The sequence below is a fragment of the Bos taurus genome, chromosome 14 (genome assembly GCF_002263795.3).
Source record: "Bos taurus isolate L1 Dominette 01449 registration number 42190680 breed Hereford chromosome 14, ARS-UCD2.0, whole genome shotgun sequence".
NCBI lineage: Eukaryota > Metazoa > Chordata > Mammalia > Artiodactyla > Bovidae > Bos > Bos taurus.
Genome location: NC_037341.1, coordinates 81,868,841 through 81,887,697, shown reverse-complemented (window position 1 = coordinate 81,887,697; position 18,857 = coordinate 81,868,841). Strand labels below are relative to the sequence as shown.

The 18,857-nt window shown below is 45.7% G+C and overlaps 1 protein-coding gene across 1 annotated transcript in view; it reads left to right on the top strand.

Moving 5' to 3' along the window:
• SNTB1 (syntrophin beta 1) overlaps positions 1-16,866 on the top strand; it is a 252,028-nt gene extending 235,162 nt beyond the window's left edge. Inside the window, exons 5-7 of the mRNA XM_015474564.3 lie at positions 4,790-4,986; positions 11,129-11,319; positions 14,338-16,866. Coding sequence (XP_015330050.2) covers positions 4,790-4,986; positions 11,129-11,319; positions 14,338-14,430 — 481 coding nt within the window. The 3' untranslated portion in view covers positions 14,431-16,866. The remainder of the gene's footprint in view (positions 1-4,789; positions 4,987-11,128; positions 11,320-14,337) is intronic.
• The last annotated feature ends 1,991 nt before the right edge of the window (positions 16,867-18,857 follow it).

Sequence of the window (18,857 nt, the reverse complement as noted above, 5' to 3'; positions counted from 1 at the left end):
GTTCTCAGTGGTTTCTGACACTCAGTTGGAAGGAGAGGGAAAGGGCTCCTTGAAGGCCCCTCAGGGTACCCCGGGATCCAGAAGGCCCCTGAAACCTCCGCCCGCAGGTCTCTGCTCTCTCCTGTCTCATTTGCCGGCGGCCAGTAGGTGCACGTAAGGCGTTACTGAGGTCACGAGTGTAGGTTTCACCCCACCTGGATCGATTAGCTTCATCCTGAGTAAGGCCATTTCTCGGCCTGCGGATGTCAGGTAACAGGAGCCAGACATGGACAACTTAGGCTAGCAAGACAGGAACCACGCAAGACGACGCGGCTGACTTCATCTAGTATTCCGAGGCAGGATTGCCACCAACATTAAAGAAACAAAACATGTATTCTGCGCTGAGTAAGAAGGTACATATTTTTCAGTGTCGTGGAAGTCATGATTCTAAACATTAAAGTGAAAGATTTGGGTTCGTTTTAGTCCCACAGCCTTGTCAAACTAATCTTTACATTGTGTGCTATATATTGCTTAGAGAAATTTTTAAGAACTTAAAAAAAATAAGTAGAAATAAAACCACCCACAAAATTGCTTGACATTTTAATGGATTTGTTTGCAAGCTTCTGTTTTATATCATTGAATTGCATAGTAAGTTAAAATCGCTCAGTCCTGTCTGACTCTTTGTGACCCCATGGATTGTACAGTCCATGGGATTTTCCAGGCAAGAAGACAGGAGTGGGTTGCCATTTCCTCCTCCAGGGGATCTTCCCCACCCAGGTATCAAATCTGAGTCTCCTGTGTTTCCTGCATTGGCAGGTGGGTTCTTTACCACTGAGCCACCCAGGAAGCCCTGCTTATCAGGAGTCGCTCAGTGAATATAGGTGCATTTCCCCACATTCACACATATTTACAAATAATTTGTTAGGTCTATGCTGTTCCCCATCCTCAGGATGTGTTCCCATGCGCCTTGTGGAGATATCTGACGCAGCTCATTTGATTTGCATCTGGAAAGAGTGTCCTTTTGTTACCAGTATGCACATTAGCAGGAATTACACTTTTTAAATAAGGAGACTGAGGACAGGGGCATCACCGACTCGATGGACGTGAGTCTGAGTGAACTTCGGGAGTTGGTGATGGACAGGGAGGCCAGGCATGCTGCGATTCATGGGGTTGCAAAGAGTCGGACACGACTGAGCGACTGAACTGAACTGAGGGCGGGGGCAAGGGATGGAAATATTTATCAAGTACAAACTGGATCTAGGTTCTGTACTAGGTGCCATACACAGATCCTTCCTTCGACCTTTACAGCCCTGCTTGATGAAGTGGTGACTCTGAACGTTTAACCTAATGGTAGGGAGGATCCTGATGCCACTGGTTATTCCTCCCAAACGTGTCCCTTTTCAGCTCACCAGGAGCCTGCCAGCCATGTCCAGCTGACGCAGCTTTAAGATTTTAAAAAGGAAGCACTAGACACATTTCACATTTTTATTTCATTCGTTTTACTTCCATCTTTAGGTGTTTTTTTTTTAACTTTTATTTATTTTTTGACCTCACTGCACAGCAGGTGGGATCTTGGTTCTCTGACTGGGAGCCCGCGCCCCTCGCTTTAGAAGCGCAGAGCCTTTCTTCACCATTGGATGGCCAGGGAGGTCCCGGATAGATTCTTGAAATGACTGAAATGTAAACACCTTCGAGTAGAAAACCACTGCGGAGCAGCTAAGAAACAGTGTGCATTTGTGTTTTCTCTACATGCTTCTTCTTAATGAGTTTTTACCGGACCCTCAGTCCCTTTAAATTCTCTATCAGACTTTGAGGAATGCTCTTGTTTTATTTACTCTCCCCCAGACGATGAAGCCTCAGGCAGCTTCTCAGTCACTCTCATCACACAGCGCTCTCCTTCCTCCCATCAGCTGGACCCTGTCTCTACACACGAAATCCCTGGGGCGGGCGGGGAGGAGCGTGTCAGCAGAGTCCCGGACTCCTCTCAGCGAGCTGCAGGGAGATTCTGTCTCTTATGGTCACTTCTTGTTGAGGCAAAACTGGCAAATACATGTATACCGGATGATTTCCTGTCCGTATCATTATGAAATGATTACCGCAATCCAGTTAACACATCCATCACATCATTAGCTTTTTTGCAAATTTTATTTTTTTAGCAAATTTCAAGTCTACAATATTATCCCCATGCTATTCACTAGATCCTCAGAACAAATTCATCTCACAACTAAAAATCTGCAGCCTTTGACCAGCGTGACCCCATTTCTCCCAGCCTCAGCAGCCGTCGTTCAAAGGCGGGCGGGGAGCCCTTCGCTGCGGAGCGGCAGTGGGTGCTTCTGGACAAACTTCTCGAGTGACAAAATGCAAAGAAACCGTGGGACTGAAAATAGCTGTGTGCACGCACAGTTGGGGCAAATTCTGGACCCCAAATATACAAAGAGGTCAAAAAACCCAAGTGCCACCTTTGCGAGCCTGGCTGAAAACCAGGACGCTGAGCGCGCTGCATGCTCACGGCCGAAGCCACGCCCGCCGCAGCCTCGGCCGCGGCCCTCCCCTCACCCCGCCAGGATTTCCCCGCGTGGGGGAGCAAGTGAGCAAGGGGACCTCTGCTCTCACTCCCCGCTGCTGCAGCAGGGACCCCAGGAAAGCCGTGCCTGAATTCTTGTCAACTGAATTTCTATTGGCTGGGGAAGGCTAAGAACCCTCGTCAGTAACAATTCTTCTCTCTGCTTCTGTAAGCTTGACTTGTTTTTTAAGATTTGTTTTTGAAATCTTGTTCTTCAAGATTTCACATAAGTGATGTCATACTGCATCTCTTTCTCTGTCTGGCTTATTTCAGTTGGCATAATGCTTTCAGATTCACCCATAAGGTTGCAAAGGGCAGAATTTCCTTTTTTGTTTAAGGCAGAATAATAGTACATTATGAATATATGCATCTCGTCTTTAACGATTCGTCCACAGATGGGCACTCAGGTTGCTCCCATGGCTTGGCGATTATAAATAGTGCTGCCGTGAATTTGGGGGTGCAGATATTCTTTCAGATATTGATTCTGCTTCCTTCAGATATATCCTCAGACGGGGCATGGCTGGACCTTTGGTCGTGCTAATTTTACGATTTTGAGGGACCTCCAAGCTCTTTCCGTAGTGGCTGCACCAATTTACATAACCACCAACAGCGTGCGAGCATTCCCCGCTCTCCACTTTCTTGCCAACACTTGTTATCCTCTGTACCTTCTCTATCTTCAAAGAACTGTACAGTCAAAAGCCTTTTTCAATTAACCTTTGTCTTTCAGTCAGCATTGCAAACCACCCCTCCCACCGGATTTCAACTCTGTAAGTAAAAGAGAGCTCCTCAGAGTTATAGGAGCTTGTCACTAGGAATTCAGTGGGCTACCGTAGGTTTTATGTCACTGATAATTTTGGTCTACAGTATCTAAACTTGCAAGAGAAAATAAGCTTTTGGATTTCCTCTGTACAACTTTTAATCTAGAGGTAACAAGTCCTTTGCCTAAGAAAGTAACTCTCCCATCCACCAAGTGAATAACACCTGGAATTCCACTAGCAACCAATGAACGTTTCTTTCTGTATTGAAAGAAAAGGCTGAAAATGCAAATATCCTGGAGACCAGGAACATTTCCTACATTGTATTCATGCTCTCCTGCAAATTGATGACAAGAGAGTCTCTCCCAAAAGGAGGCTGGACATGGAGGAGAAGGCGCAAGCTTGAGAGATCCGAGTGCTTAAACGGGGTGAGTGACGAGGGGCCGTCCCTGCTCGGAAGGCGGCACCAGAGCTTCCTTGTTTCCCCTGGCCTGTTAGAAAGCATGGACGCGGGAGTCACGGTTTATGCTGGATGTATGTTCTAAAGTCAGTGTGTCCAGTGAAAATCACTCTTGAAAATCACTTTCATCTCCCATTAAGTGCAGTTCTCTTCCCTCTTTGAAGAAGTTCAGCATCACTGTGCTTCTTCGAGCTTTTCAAAAATTTTTATTTAATGATTCATTTTTATTTTGGCTGTGCTGGGGCTCCGTTGCTGCTCTGGGGCGCCCTCTAGTGCAGCGAGTGGGACCTGCTCTCTCGTTGCCGCGCACGCTTCTGGTGTGGGGCTTCTCTCGTCGTGGAGGACAGGCTCCAGACCTCCGTGGCTGTGGTCCACAGGCTTAGTTCCCCGAGGCGTATGGGATCTTCCTGGACTACGGATCGAATTGGTGTCCCCTGCATTGCAAGGTGGATTCTCAACCACCGGACCACCAGGGAAGCCCTCTTTTTCAAGCTTTACACAGACACAGATTGCGGCTTCTTAGCAGAGTGAGTCCCATGGTTGTCTGCTTGCGTTTGGAGGCTGAGTGCATGAGAAATGCACACCCAGAAGTACATTCCCTGCAGCCAGATGCTCCAGAGTATAAGAAAAATGGTATGTGTGGCGGGGAGGGGGGGTGGTGCTCAATCTAACTCAGAAAACAACAGATTTCCTTCCTCGTCTCAGGCTCGCCCTGGGTCATATGTATGTAATGGCAGAAGGTAACTGTTCTCAGTCCTTTCCGTATCTTCCCTTCTCATCTAAGTGTCTGCATAGTCAACCGGATGCCCAGTTCATGGCCACTGTATTCATCTCCCTCTACCACTGGTGAGGAACTGAGTGAGAAGGGGGCAGAAAACCACTGTGAACATTGGGGTATCCTGGATCCTTGGGTTCCAGATCAGAAAAGTGATAGCAATTCGAGCAAATCACCAGCTGGAGCTTTTTCTCAAGTGACGTATCGGGTGGATACAGTAGCTTCCATTTTGATCATTTCTCTCTTCTTCTCAACAGGCTGGTCCATTCCGGTCCAGGAAAGGGATCACCCCAGGCTGGTATGGATCTGTCTTTTGCAACACGAACTGGCACCCAGCAGGGGATTGAAACGCATCTCTTCAGGGCCGAGGTCAGCAGGGACCTCTCACACTGGACACGGAGCATAGTACAGGGGTGCCACGACTCGGCGGAGCTCACTGTGGAGATCAGCACAGGTGGGCGCTCGGGCTGGGGACGCCACAGCCTTCTGGGGAGGGGGCGCCCTCCTCTGCATCGTGGCCTCAACATAGGTTCCATTACTGGCCCATTTTGGGGTACTTACTTAAATTCCAGAGGAGATAAATTTCAAAGTCTTCTAAATTAAGGCACTCATAATGCCCTACTAAAATGGGACCTAGAGAGTAGTCCCTCTCGCCACAACTAGAGAAAGCCCAAGAGTAGCGATGAAGACCCAGCTCAGCCAAAAAAAAAAATAATAATAATTAATTAAACACTTTTTTAAAAGCTTAAAAAAGAACAGTGATGCCAGACTCCTTGAGACATGGAGGAGAGCTACACTTTATGGGAGGTTAAAGGGATCTTCACGAGTGATTTTTACTGGACATTATTAGTACATTTAGTAATGCTTTACTAAAAATGCAGGGATTCCCTGGTGGCTCAGACGGTAAAGCATCTGCCCACAACGCGGGAGACCCGGATTCGATCCCTGGGTCGGGAAGATCCCCTGGAGAAGGAAATGGCAACCTACTCCAGTACTCTTGCCTAGAAAATTCCATGGATGGAGGAGCCTGGTGGGCTACAGTCCCTGGGGTCGCAAAGAGTCGGACACAGCTGAGCAACTTCACTTCACTAAAATGCAACCTAAGGGTTTGACTACGAAAACTCTTACTTCATCTTCCTGCAGAAAAAGTGGGTAACTCGGCTAGTCAGCCGTCATTTCTACCATGCTGGACAGTGCATGTCCAGAACATTTCCATCACGGGAGAAAGCCCTATGGTGTAACTCTGCTCTATATGACTAGGGTTTTCCCACAAGACCTCTTACGTACAGCGCTTCCAGACTTCAGTCACACTGAAACGACAGCAGAGTTTATAGTTTTACCCTCAGAAGACTCAGATGCTCATCCCTGGAGATTCTGGCTAGGAGTTCTGGGCTGGGGCCTGAGAATTTGCATCTAGTGAGATCACAGGCAGTCCCAATGCTGCCGGTCCGTGGACCACTCTGTGAGCAGTACTGCAGTAGGGTGCAACTTCCTCCGCACCCGAGACTGTTCTAGAAGGTGGGCCACATGTTGGACTTTCCTGGTGGTACAGGGGAAAGAATCCACCTGCCAATGCAGGAGACACGGGTTTGAACTCTGTGCTGGGAAGATCCCACATGCTGTCAGGCAGCTAAGCCGGAGTGCCACAGCTACTGAACCCACACGCTCCAGGGCCTGTGAGCTGCAGCTTCGGAAGCCTGCGAGCCCTGGAGCCTGCGCCTCACAAGAGAAGCCCTGCAGGGGATGCCTGTGCACCCAAGCTGGAGAGTAGCCCCCGCTCTTGCAACTAGAGAAGGCCCGCATGCGGCAAAGAAGGTCCAGTGCAGCCAAAGATACACAACTGAATAAATAAGACTTTCAGTTCAGTTCAGTTCAGTCGCTCAACTCTGCGACCCCATGGACTGTAGCACGCCAGGCCACCCTGTCCATCACCTACTCCTGGAGTTTACTCAAACTCATGTCCATTGAGTCAGTGATGCCATCCAGCCATCTCATCCTCTGTCGTCCCCTTCTCCTCCTGCCCCCAATCCCTCCCAGCATCAGGGCCTTTCTAATGAGTCAGCTCTTTGCATCAGGTGGTCAAAGTATTGGAGTTTCAGCTTCAACATCAGTCCTTCCGATGAACACCCAGGACTGATCTCCTTTAGAATGGACTGGTTGGATCTCCTTGCAGTCCAAGGGACTCTCAAGAGTCTTCTCCAGCACCACAGTTCAAAAGTGTTAATTCTTTGGTGCTCAGCTTTCTTTATAGTCCAACTCTCGCATCCATACATGACCACTGGAAAAACCGTGGCCTTAACTAGATGGACCTTTGTTGGCAAAGTAATGTCTCTGCTTTTGAATATGCTGTCTAGGTTGGTCATAACTTTCCTTCCAAGGAGTAAGCGTCTTTTAATTTCATGGCTGCAGTCACCATCTGCAATGATTTTGGAGCCCCCAAAAATAAAGTATGTCACTGTTTCCTCTGTTTCCCCATCAATTTGCCATGAAGTTATGGGACCGGATGCCATGATCTTAGTTTTCTGAATGTTGAGCTTTAAGCCAACTTTTTCACTCTCCACTTTCACTTTCATCAAGAGGCTCTTTACTTCTTCTTCAATTTCTGCCATAAGGGTGGTGTCATCTGCATATCTGAGGTTATTGATATTTCTCCTGGCAATCTTGAATCCAGCTTGTGCTTCCTCCAGCCCAGCATTTCTCATGATGTACTCTGCATATAAGTTAAATAAGCAGGGTGATGATATACAGCCTTGACGTACTTCTTTCCCAATTTGGAACCAGTCTGTTGTTCCATGTCCAGTTCTAACTGTTGCTTCCTGACCTGCATACAGGTTTCTCAAGAGGCAGGTCAGGTGGTCTGGTATTCCCATCTCTTTCATAATTTTCACAGTTTGTTGTGATGCACACAGTCAAAGGCTTTGGCATAGTCAATAAAGCAGAAATAGATGTTTTTCTGGAATTCTCTTGCCTTTTTGATGATCCAGGGGATGTTGGCAATTTGATCTCTGGTTCTTCTGCCTTTTCTAACACCAGCTTGAACATCTGGAAGTTCACAATTCACATATTGTTAAAGCCTGGCTTGGAGAATTTTGAGCATGACTTTACTAGCGTGTGAGATGAACTTAAAGGAAATGAAGGGTGGGACACACATCAACATGTAGCAGGGTTTCTCCACATTTCCTTCATTTGTGCAAGCATGAAAAATCAGATATTTTGTAGAATTTCTACTGCAGCATCTCTGAGATGATTAACGTCTTTTAAAAACTATCCTGGGGCCTCCCTGGTGGCTCAGTGGTAAAGAATCTACCTGCCAATACAGGAGACACGGGTTCGATCCCTGGTCCAGGAAGATTCCATATGCCAAGGAGCAACTGGGCCCATGCACTGCAACTCCTCAGCCCGAGCTCTGGAGTCCGGGGGCCAGTCCTGAGCCCCAGGCTGCACCTACTGAGGCCCAGGTGCCCACAGGTCTGTGCTCAGCAACAAGAGACGCCCCTGGATGAGAAGCCCACATGCAGCCAGGAGGAGAAGCCCCACTCACTGCAACTGGAGAAGAGCCTGCACGGCAGCAAAGACTCAGCACAGCCAGAAATAAATAAATACAGTTATTTTTAAAAGTTACCCTGAAGATGGCTAGTACTCCCAATATTTTCCAGCATTTTTGAAAATGTTTCTTGACGTGTCACTGAAGTTTTCATTTTTGACACATATTCTGTATGGCGAGCAAAACGAAGAGTTTTGAACCTGAGAGTTGGTAAAGGCTCAAGTCACCTGAAAACGAAATTTCCTGAAGTTGTATGTATGATAGCAGAGAAGTGCAGACTCCTGGCAACAATCAGGAGTGTTCTAGGAAAGAATAAAGTGGCCAAAGGGGGTTGGTTTAGTTTACAGTCCATACATTTCATAAAATTCTTCTCTCTACAAGCTGAAATCTACTTTGACAGAAAAACAGTGAGGCTGTTGATCGACCAGCCCAAGGAAAACAGCAGAGAATTGTGCGGAGTGAGCTCGCTGGCCAAGTGGTGGGAGAGAAGAGTCACAGAAATGACTGAAGCCCAGTTTCAGACGCAAAGACGCCTGCAGGGAGCTGGGAGGCGGGCTGGCGTTTTCATCAGAGCGTCAGTTAGCTTGATAATGCGTTCAATTTATCCTGTGTGGATTAAGAGCGCCTTCAGATAACCGATTCCATTACCTAAAGGCCACAAATACCACTTCAGGTCAATTTGAATGAAAAGGAATCACAATCAGTTAATTAGACCATTCAGTGGACTAGCTTTAAAGTTCAAAGATAGAGGAAAAGGGAAAAACACGTTTAGAGCCCAGTTGCCCACATTCTGCAACATTAAACAGTGTCAGAAATGAAGATTCAAAGTGTATAGAAGAACCTGTGCGCAGGGCAGGGACAGACACTCACGTGGAGAACGACCGTGTGGACACAGCCCGGGGAGCGGGGCGGGAACAGGAACCAGGAGAGCGGCTCTGCCAGACACATGACTGTGTGCACAACGGAGCCGCTGAGAGCCTGCTGTCGGGGCAGGGAGCTCAGCTCGGTGCCCCGCAGTGACTAGGGGGGTGGGATGGGGATTGGGGGTCTAAGAGGGAGGGGTATGTGTATATGTATAACTGATTCACATCATCGTGCAGCAGAAATAATACAATGTAAAGCAGTCATACTCCATTAAACAACCATGAAAAGCTGGGAAGCCATCACTTCAGCTGTGCTGTCTCCATGTTGCGGGTTGATCATCCGTGAACCAGACGGGCGGTGGAGGCCCAGGGCCACCGAGAGGATAATGTGGGAGTTGCCCAGGGCCTCTGCCCAGGACGTCTTCGGAAAATGTCAGCCCTTAGTTACAAGTTGAACGATAGCTGCGGCCCTTGGAAGGAAGGAGTATATGTTTTAACTAGTTAAAAGCCTCTTCATTCTGAGAGCAGAGAGACAGCCTGTGTGTCCCCCGAACTCTGAGGCCCCACCCAGCCATGACCCGGAGCGTCTCTCTGCAGGGATCCCTGTCCCGCCCCTCTGCATCGTGCGCTGAGCGGAGCGGGAGACCGCCGGGAGGAAAGGGCTGGATCCTGCATCGGAACCACCGGGTTGGGACGTGCCCACCTCTCTGAGCTCTGCTCTTCTCACTTCTCTTACTAAGCTTCCCAAGTGCGGTAGGGTGAAACTCACTTCGGCTTATAAAGCTGAGTTAGTGATGGTGTAGAGTAATCAATACCGCCTTCATCTTTACGCCTCCCTCAAAAAGAAGGTGTCTTGGTCTCCCTAAAGAGCTTTCAGATGTATATGAAGGCCAGAGCCAGTTGAGTTACCAGGGTCTGTTAAATGTGGCGTTTTGTAAGGCAGAAAATAAATAAATAAATAAATCCAATCCGCTCCTTTGATCACCTTTCCCAGAACTCTCTGCTTTACTTTTGGGGGTTGTGCATTTTGAGGGATCTTAGTTCCCCAACCAAGAATTGAACCCTGGGCCTGACGGGAGTCCTAACCATCACACTGCCAGGGAATTCCCTCCAGAACTCTTTGGTGAAGGGTTTTTAACACTCACAGGTCTTCTGAACAGAAACTTGGAATGGGAGGCAGGCCTGCTGCTCATAATCGGAAAGGGCTGGTCTCTTTTCCTAAACGCAGCGTGGACCACGGAGAAGTGCTAGCGCCTAACCTGATGGAAAGGTTTTCCTTTTGTCCTCTGGAATCGGGGGCACCTGCGGACAGCCGCCGAGGCTGACTGCACCCTGGGCGGCGGGGGCGTGGCTCCTTCGTAGAAGCTGCAGCAGCCGCTTCTCCAGGACCCGCGATGATCAGATCATCAGGAAATTCAAAAGGCTCCACTTTATAAAAGGAGTTTTGACTTTTTTTTTTTAAGTAAAACTCAGGTTGTTTTTTAACAGCTCGCTCCTGGCTTCTTACATGTGTTTTTGTTAACTTGGGTAACGTCACTGGGGGAGTGATTGCTTTTTTCATCAGGTGATAGGCGCTTCATTAATTGATGATTGATTCAGTTATAGATTGTGTGTGTGTGTGTGATGATGAAAACAATGATCAGAGGTAGCTTGCTCTAAATCGAAATGTCAGGGACTTCTCTGGTGGTTCAGTGGCTAAGAATCTGCCTTCCAGCGCAGGGGACCCAGGTTCCACCCCTGGTTGGGGAACTAAGACCCCACATCCCTGGGGGCAACTGAGTCCACATGCCAGAGCAGAGAGAAGTCCTCCGACTACAGAGAAGGTCCCTTGTGCCGCAACTAAGATCCAGTGCAGCCAAATAAATGGTTTTTTTAGTGTCAGATTTTTTTTCCAGCTTGAGACAAGGTCATTGGAACACCTGTCTCCCTATATATCAGATGGTTACATTAGCGCTAGAGCCCAGATAAAATGTAGTAAATCTTTCTGTTTATTTCCCTTCATTTCACAGGACAAGGTAAGTGACGATGTCATAATCTAAGGAGAACACTTTCATGCACATTATTAATTTTTACCCTTAGAAAGCAGCTTTGTGGCTGGGCCTGGGGTGGGGAGACAGGTTAGAGCCGGGAGAAGGGACGGACTTCCGCTGCTCATCACTCACCCCTCCTTCTCTGTCTGCCTCTCGCAGCTTGCACCTACAAAAACCAGGAGTGCCGACTGACCATACATTATGAGAATGGATTTTCAGTTACCACTGAGCCACAGGAGGGTGCCTTCCCCAAGACAGTCATACAGGCTCCTTATGAAAAGCTGAAAACGTCTTCAGATGATGGAATCAGGATGCTGTATTTAGATTTTGGAGGCAAAGATGGAGAGCTTGTAAGTACACTTTTCTTTAGACAGTGTGATTTTGTGTACGCAACTCACCCATACTGGCTTGCACACATAATACTGCCTTATATTTAGTTAGTATTTGATTAACAAAATACTTATAGGTTCATGCCTTTAATGGATCCTTGAAAAATAGTGATGGCATCCAATTTTTTAAGTCCTTTCCTTTGGTCTCATTTGAATATAACAGAAATATTTGAATCAAAGGAAAGGATCCTTTATATAGTCAGCATTAAATTCTTCTCAAAGAGGGCCCCACCACCATCAAAATGTACCATTCATTGTTTAAAAGCATCTGATCTAAACTGGGCATTGTGCGAGGTGTCAGGGATACACGGATGTAAAATACCGGTCCTGCCCATGGCCTCTCAGGTCTCGGCAGTGGAGAACATGAAGAGCCCAGAGGGGAAGGGGCGGCCAGGAAGCCCAGCAACGCTGGTCGGCTCCCCTCGTGGAGAGAGGGCCGGACGAGGACCGGGCGCTGTGAGCTCCTGTCAGCAGGCATCTGGCAAAACCAGCAGACTTGTCGTCAGGGTGACATTCATACTTCTTCTATCACTGCAGATCGCCCATGTGTTTAAAATCATGATTTCCTGCGATCGTTACCGACTACCATATTGAAAAAATGCATTACTCTAGTTCCTCTGAAGGGTGAAAGTCACACATTGCTCCACTTTCTAGCTCGGGTGTTCTCAGGAAGACATAGCATCTCATTTAAGCTGTGGAATGCAGACCTGCAAAAAAGGACTTTGATTTGGAAAAGCCGGTCTCTGTCTAGATCCTTCCTAGTCACTGGCTTAGTCAACAAATATTTATTGACTCATTCTTGATAACCTGGATGGGGGTGGAATATATAAAATGCAGAGATAAATCTCTAAAAATAAGATCCAGTCACTGTAACTCAGCTATTAGGCTTGCATAACCCTCCCCTCTCCCAGGCCTTCCCTGTTGGCTCAGGGGTGAAGAATCTGCCTGAAGTGCAAGGGCTGCAGGAGACTCCTGCTTTTTGTCCATGGCTGGAAAACTCAAGGCTTTTTGCCAGTGAGGAAAAATAACGTATGTCTAAATTTTGGCCTTTCTGCCTATAATTGCAACCTGACTTGAAAAGACTTAGGAAGGACTGGTTTTTCCGCTGTCGATATGTTAGTCTGAGAAGCAGTTTCAGACACACCTTTCCCAGGATCTAGGTCAGCAACCCCCAGAGGCAGGTGCTAGGGAAGGGTCAGAGACAAGTGGTAGAAAATGCAATAAACTTAGGGTCAAGAGACCCCTGCTGTCTTTCTGAGTCTGGAACTAATTCATCACGTGTCCTGGGCAAGTCGTCTTATTTCTTTGGCTCTGAGTCTCCCCACCTATAAAACACAGGGACTGAAGGAGGTCATCTTTAAGGTTAGTTTGAAAAGTTACGCTCTGTGTTAGTAAAAGCGAATATGCTGGTGAAATGGATTTCCCTGGCAGCCCAGTGGTTAAGAATCTGCCTGCCAATGCAGAGGACACTGGTTCGATCCCTGGTCTGGAAATTAAGATCCCACATGCACTTGCTCCAGGGCCCGTGTTCTGAAATAAGAGGAGCCCCGCTCACGGCAAACTAGAGGAGAGCTGAGCACACAGACACAGCACAGCAGGACACGCCTGGTGTCAGCAAAGAAACAAGGGCGAGGGTGGGGTCAGGCCCAGAGTCTGGCATCAGACAGGCCTGCATCTGAGTTCATGCTTTCTCTCCACTGTAAGCTGTATGGTCTTAGAAGGTTTTATAGCTTCACCAAATCTTAGTTTTCCACTTGAGACACAGAGAGGGTAACAGTAGATATCCCAGAGGGATTCTGTGAGAATTAAGTAAGATAACGTACAGAAAGTATTCACACAGTGCCTGGTTCACGCCAAGTACAACTTAACTCTGCCGGATGTTACTGTGGTCAGGTTGTTATTCTGCAGCACCAGAATAGAGCTGGGGATAAGGGGGACGAACTGAGAGTGTAGCCCTGGCGTATGCACTGCCGTGGGCAAACAGACAGCTCGTGGCAGAGCGCTGGAAGGCGCGGGGGCCCAGCCAGCTGCGGTGGTGCCATAGAGGGGTGGGAGGGGTGTCTGTGTGCTTACGGCTGATTCACACTGAGGCACAGCAGAAACTCACACAGCACTGTAAAACAGTTATTCCCCAGTTACAAAAACATCCTATTATAAACCATCTTAGAAAAGAATATTAATAAAAGAATGTGCGTATGTGTATAGCTGAATCACTTTGCTGTACAACAGGAATTAACAACAGTGTAATCAACTATACTTCAATAAAAAGAAAAATAAAAAACGAGATTAAAAAAAAAGAATCAGGAGCAACACAGCGCTCTTGAACTAGGTCAGGTGATGAAAATCCAGCCTGTTTAGCTCTGAGCTTGTGCCGGCTCTGTAGGGACACGAGGAAAACCAGCCTTCAGAAGGAGCCTCTGCAGATGGTGCTCTAGGCGCGTTCGATGCCACGAGCTGTGAGGATGCGGCTGCTCGTAATATAGCTTCTGTATTTTCTGGTTTGTGAGGGATTTTCACCTGCAGTATCTCATTTTAATACTCTACCCTGTAAGTTAGGTTGGACTGAGAATAATTTTTAATGAATTGTCCAAGATGATGTACACACCTGAAAAGTGTTAGAACCAGGACTCAAATCTATGATGGGAGACTTAGCACGGCCTCATGCTGTACCTAATCCAACATAAATACCAAAAAGAAAAGGTTTAGACAGTCAAGAAGGGCAGCACTGATATGTGTGCTATTGGTATGTATAAATTTCACAGAACTTATTTTTGGAAATAAGATAGATGAGATGTAAGGAGTAAGTTCAAAGAGTTATTTTTTTTTTTAATCTCATCGGGGGGCAAGGATTTAAAAACACAGTTGCTCCAGTTAACACTTAAAAGCAGGAAGTGCTTGGATCTCTTTGATGTGTAAATCACTATTTTGTGTCAAGCATTCATTTAAAATTTTTCATGTGCTCTTCTTTTTAAATTCCAGCAACTGGACCTGCACTCCTGCCCCAAGCCGATTGTTTTCATCATTCATTCCTTCCTGTCAGCTAAGATTACAAGACTGGGGTTGGTGGCCTGAGCAGGGGGGTGAATTACCTCTGAGCAAAGGAGGCTTCGCTGCCCCCAAAACAGCGTCGTGTCGGACAGCATTCGCAGTGACCACCAGATGCGGCATGTCGGCTTCAGACCCGAGTCCCGCGAGCAGTGCCCGGCTTCTGTCAGTTTCCCAGCGATAAAGGGTACCCTCAAAACACCGCAAGGACTGTCAGAATGAAACTGTTTTTTTAGCACAGTAAAAGGGTAGAGCGGTGAGGCTGATTGGAAATACACAGCACAGCTCTTAGATAACGACAACCAAGGACATGCTACTGAAACAGCATGTGCAGCTCTTAAGCATAGTTTCTAGGCAACTGGTTCACCTGCTCAGCCAGGGCTGAACAGATGAGAAAAGGACGTTTTCCGCCACCACCCCCAACCCCAGGAGTAAGGACCCCGCGTTTTACTGTGCCCCATTTCCTACTTCTGAGCTGACTTCCACTGGTAAGGAAAGGACTCAATGGAAACCCACCTTTGATTTAAGTATGAAACAGCTGTTACTTTTTCTTAATGAATTACCTTTCAGTGATGTAGAAGGATGTGTTCTCATGAGCATATGATGAGTGGGAATTCACACATCAGATACTTCTCTGAGCTGTAAGCCAGTAGATTCTGAGCCAGAGTAGGCTGCTTAAATTGCAAAGCTTTGCTGAAGAGTGGTTTGCATGAAAGAATTAATTCTGGGACTACACTTATACCAAGGCCTGCTATTTTAGAGCCATGACTTAGAGCTTTATTTATAGAAAGCAAATTATGGATTTTTTTAAAAAGATTGTCATTTGAGATATATATATAATAATTCACGGGGGGTTAACTTGTACCCATTTTGTGGTTTTCAGTGGAAGTGCTGAGCAATGTATTGGCCCTTATTTCTGCCTGTGCTGTATGCATGCATTTTCAAGCAAGTAATAGAGCCTTATATGATTCTGTTTAATACTGGGTTTTACACAGAGAGCCAGTATTATAACCAAACCCATGAATAGCACTCACAGCTCTTTTGGAATTCCAGGGAAATAATATAATGACCTCATATTTTTCTACAAGAATATTTTCAGCATAGTGAAGTCACTCAATTGTGTCCGACTCTTTGCGACCCCACGGACTGTAGCCTACCAGGCTCCTCCGTCCATGGGATTTTTCCAGACAAGAGTACTGGAGTGGGGTGCCATCTCCTTCTCTAGAGGAGCTTCCCGACTGTAGGCAGACGCTTTACTGTCTGAGCCACCAGGGAGGTGCCAGACAGCACAGTCTTATTGATTTAACACTTTTGCTTTTATCTTTCAGAACACAGTCACTGAAAACAACCTGTTATTTGATTTTAAAGTCACTTGCCTCAAATCTTGAGAATTAGCTCTAGAATTTCTGTATTTGCAACACTTCTCTCCACTGTAGTTTACACAGACAAATGTTCCAGGTTAGATTTGTGTGTCTTTTCAGAGAGCTATGCAGAAAGATTTAACAAGTGATTTTGTTCACTCAGACACATGTGTTTATGGAGTTTTACTTTAGATCAGCATTTTATTTTAGATAGGTGTTTCCCCAGAGTAATACAAGTAACATTAATTCAAGTTCCAAAGGGTATTGATTGAATGGTATTTTGTGTAGAGGGAAATAAAAGGGTTAGTAATCAAAAACTGTTATATACTGCATTAAAAAATGTTAAACAGAGTTCATGGTTGCAGCCCTCTTCAGAGACTTTATTGCATATCGCAGTTCTGCAGGGGAAATGATCCAAACACACAGGGATGATCCTATGTCATTCCTAACACGTCTACAGAACTACTTTCTAAGACACCTTATGAAACTAGTGTCTAAACACACACACACACAACAAAACAATCACTTTGGAAAACATAGCTTTAACACTGATTTTGTTTCCTATTTTAAAATGCTGAAGAGTGAAGTCCCAGCCTCAATGTTGTAGGAAAGCTTTGATGCATCTGTAAATTGTAATGCACTCTTTCATGATATATTTTCAAAATCACTGGAAAGTTGTTATACAAGAGAACTATACTTATGTATTGTAAATAACATGAAAATACAGATATTAATGCCAATAGTTCAACAATATGTAATCTAAGGTGCTCCATACTATATGAAGTGTGAGTTAATTACTCATAATTAAGTTGCAAAGGTCCTATTATATATTTATAGACACATTAAAATGATCATAATTACAAATACTATTTCTTCATCACTTGAGTTTTAGACTGATTAATATCTGGGTGGGGTTCAAAAGAAACTACATTCTCTGCATTTATAAAAGTTTAATTTAAATATTTATATTTTAGAAAAATATATTTGAATAAAATCAATGCATTTTCTGAATTAAAATGTTATTAGCAAGAAATAGAAAATTTTACTAAGAAATGTGTATATAAATCATTTTTCTTCTTCAAAATTAAATTGTATCATATCAGAGTGGCTATGATGAATCAATTCAAATACTCATTTTTTTCTCCTTCAATTTGAATTCAACAAGTTACTACTTCACACTGTAGATTTTAATCTTGTCTTGATGTGCATTATGAATGATGTGAATAACACAAACTCATACATCTGGATCATACCTGGGTACAGACAGCGAATCAACTGAGTCATTTTGGGGGATTTGTTTTTGTCCAGTTCCCTCTGTGATCAACTGTCTCATATTTGAATTGATGAATTATTAAATTCACAATGTCTGTTCTTTTAGGTGCAAACCAACTCCAGTGAATGATGTCTTAAACTACACTTGGAGGGAGGGAAGCTGCCCAATTGTTAATTAGGTGAGCCCTTTGGTGTGGTGACGTAGCTCTAAACCATCCCATGGGAATTTAAAGAAAACCAACAGGAATACAGATATCAAGTTTCTTTTTCTGCCTTGACTAAGTAGGAGAAACAAAACTATACATCTATTTTAAAAACCATTCAGCCAGAGGCATTTAATTGTATCAACTGATGCACTGAAATGCTGAAAAAAAATGCACGCTGCTTTGTCCAAAAGCTTGTTGACCCTGCTTGGTTGAAGTCAGAAGGAACGGTCTTAATGGGCAGGAGTCCTCTACAATTAATGAGTGGGGCCTTTCTGGCCCTTGTTTTACAGATATTAGATATTCTATCTTGAGGGGACTGGAGTGGACTGGGGTGAGGATGTGCTTTATGAGTTTATAAAATGTGCCTGTTTATAGCGCTGTGGCCACCCTGTAAACTTCATATGTGAGTTAAATAGGTGCTCACTCTGCGTGTGGTGGGCTGGCCAGCGCTTTCCTCAGTAGCCAGAGGGATATGGGCACATACAGACACCCCGTGCCCGTCTCGTCCTCAGAGACGGGCCTGGAAAGGGGCTACGGGGGGGGGGGGGGGGGGGGGCGCCACCTGCTGCTTCTGTGTGTACAGTTTCATGCTGGGTCGTCACCTGGGCTCAGGGCTTTCAACCCTCATTTTAACTACATTTTCACGGGATTTTATCTATACACCAAGCTCCAAATACTCAAGTTCTCTTTAGTACCAGAACTTGGTTTGTGTTCAAGTTACTTGTAATAAAAACAGCAGGCTGGGGTTGAGAAGTCTTTTACTATTTGAAAACCGGAGGAAATATGTGCAAATCATAGATAAGGGACTAGGATCCAGAAACTATAAAGAACTCTTACAATTCAACAATAAAAAGAGAAATAAGCCCACTGAAAAGTCCTTAAGAAAGCATTTGGTGGACATTTCCCTGAAAGAAAATATCCAGCTGGTCAATAAGTGCATGAAAAGATGCTCAACATTACTTATCAGAGAAATGCAAGTCAAAGCCACTGAGATCTTACCTCACATTTCCTATCATCTGTCAAAAGATAAATGCTAACAAGAATCAGCAAGGAGGTGGAGAAATTGGAGCTGCTGTGGAAAAGTCTGCCATCTTCTCAAAAATTACAGTTACTATATAGTCCTAGGCATATGCCCAGGATAATGGAAAACATATGTCTGTGCCAAAACTTGTACACAATGTCCACAGTAGCAGCATCACGACAGCCAAAATGGGGACTCAGCCATGTCCATCGACTGGTGAATGGAAAAACAACTGTGACAGGTTCATACAATGACATGCTGACTCAGGCTACAACACGGGTGAGCCCCGAACACCTCATGCAGAGAATCTGCCTGCCAGTGTCGAGATGTGGCTTCCATCCCTGGGTCAGGATGATCCCTTGGAGGAGGGAATGGCAACCCACTCGAGTATCCTTGCCTGGAAAATGCCATGGACAGAGGAGCCTGGCAGGCTGCAGTCCAGAGTCTAAGCCTAAACAAGTAGGAGAAACTGGAGACAGAAGACCACACTGTACTAGTCCCTGTCCGTCCAATGTCCAGAACAGGCAAATCCAGAGAACAGAGAGGAGATGGGTGCCTGCCAGGGGTAAACAGAAATGACTGCTCGTAGATACG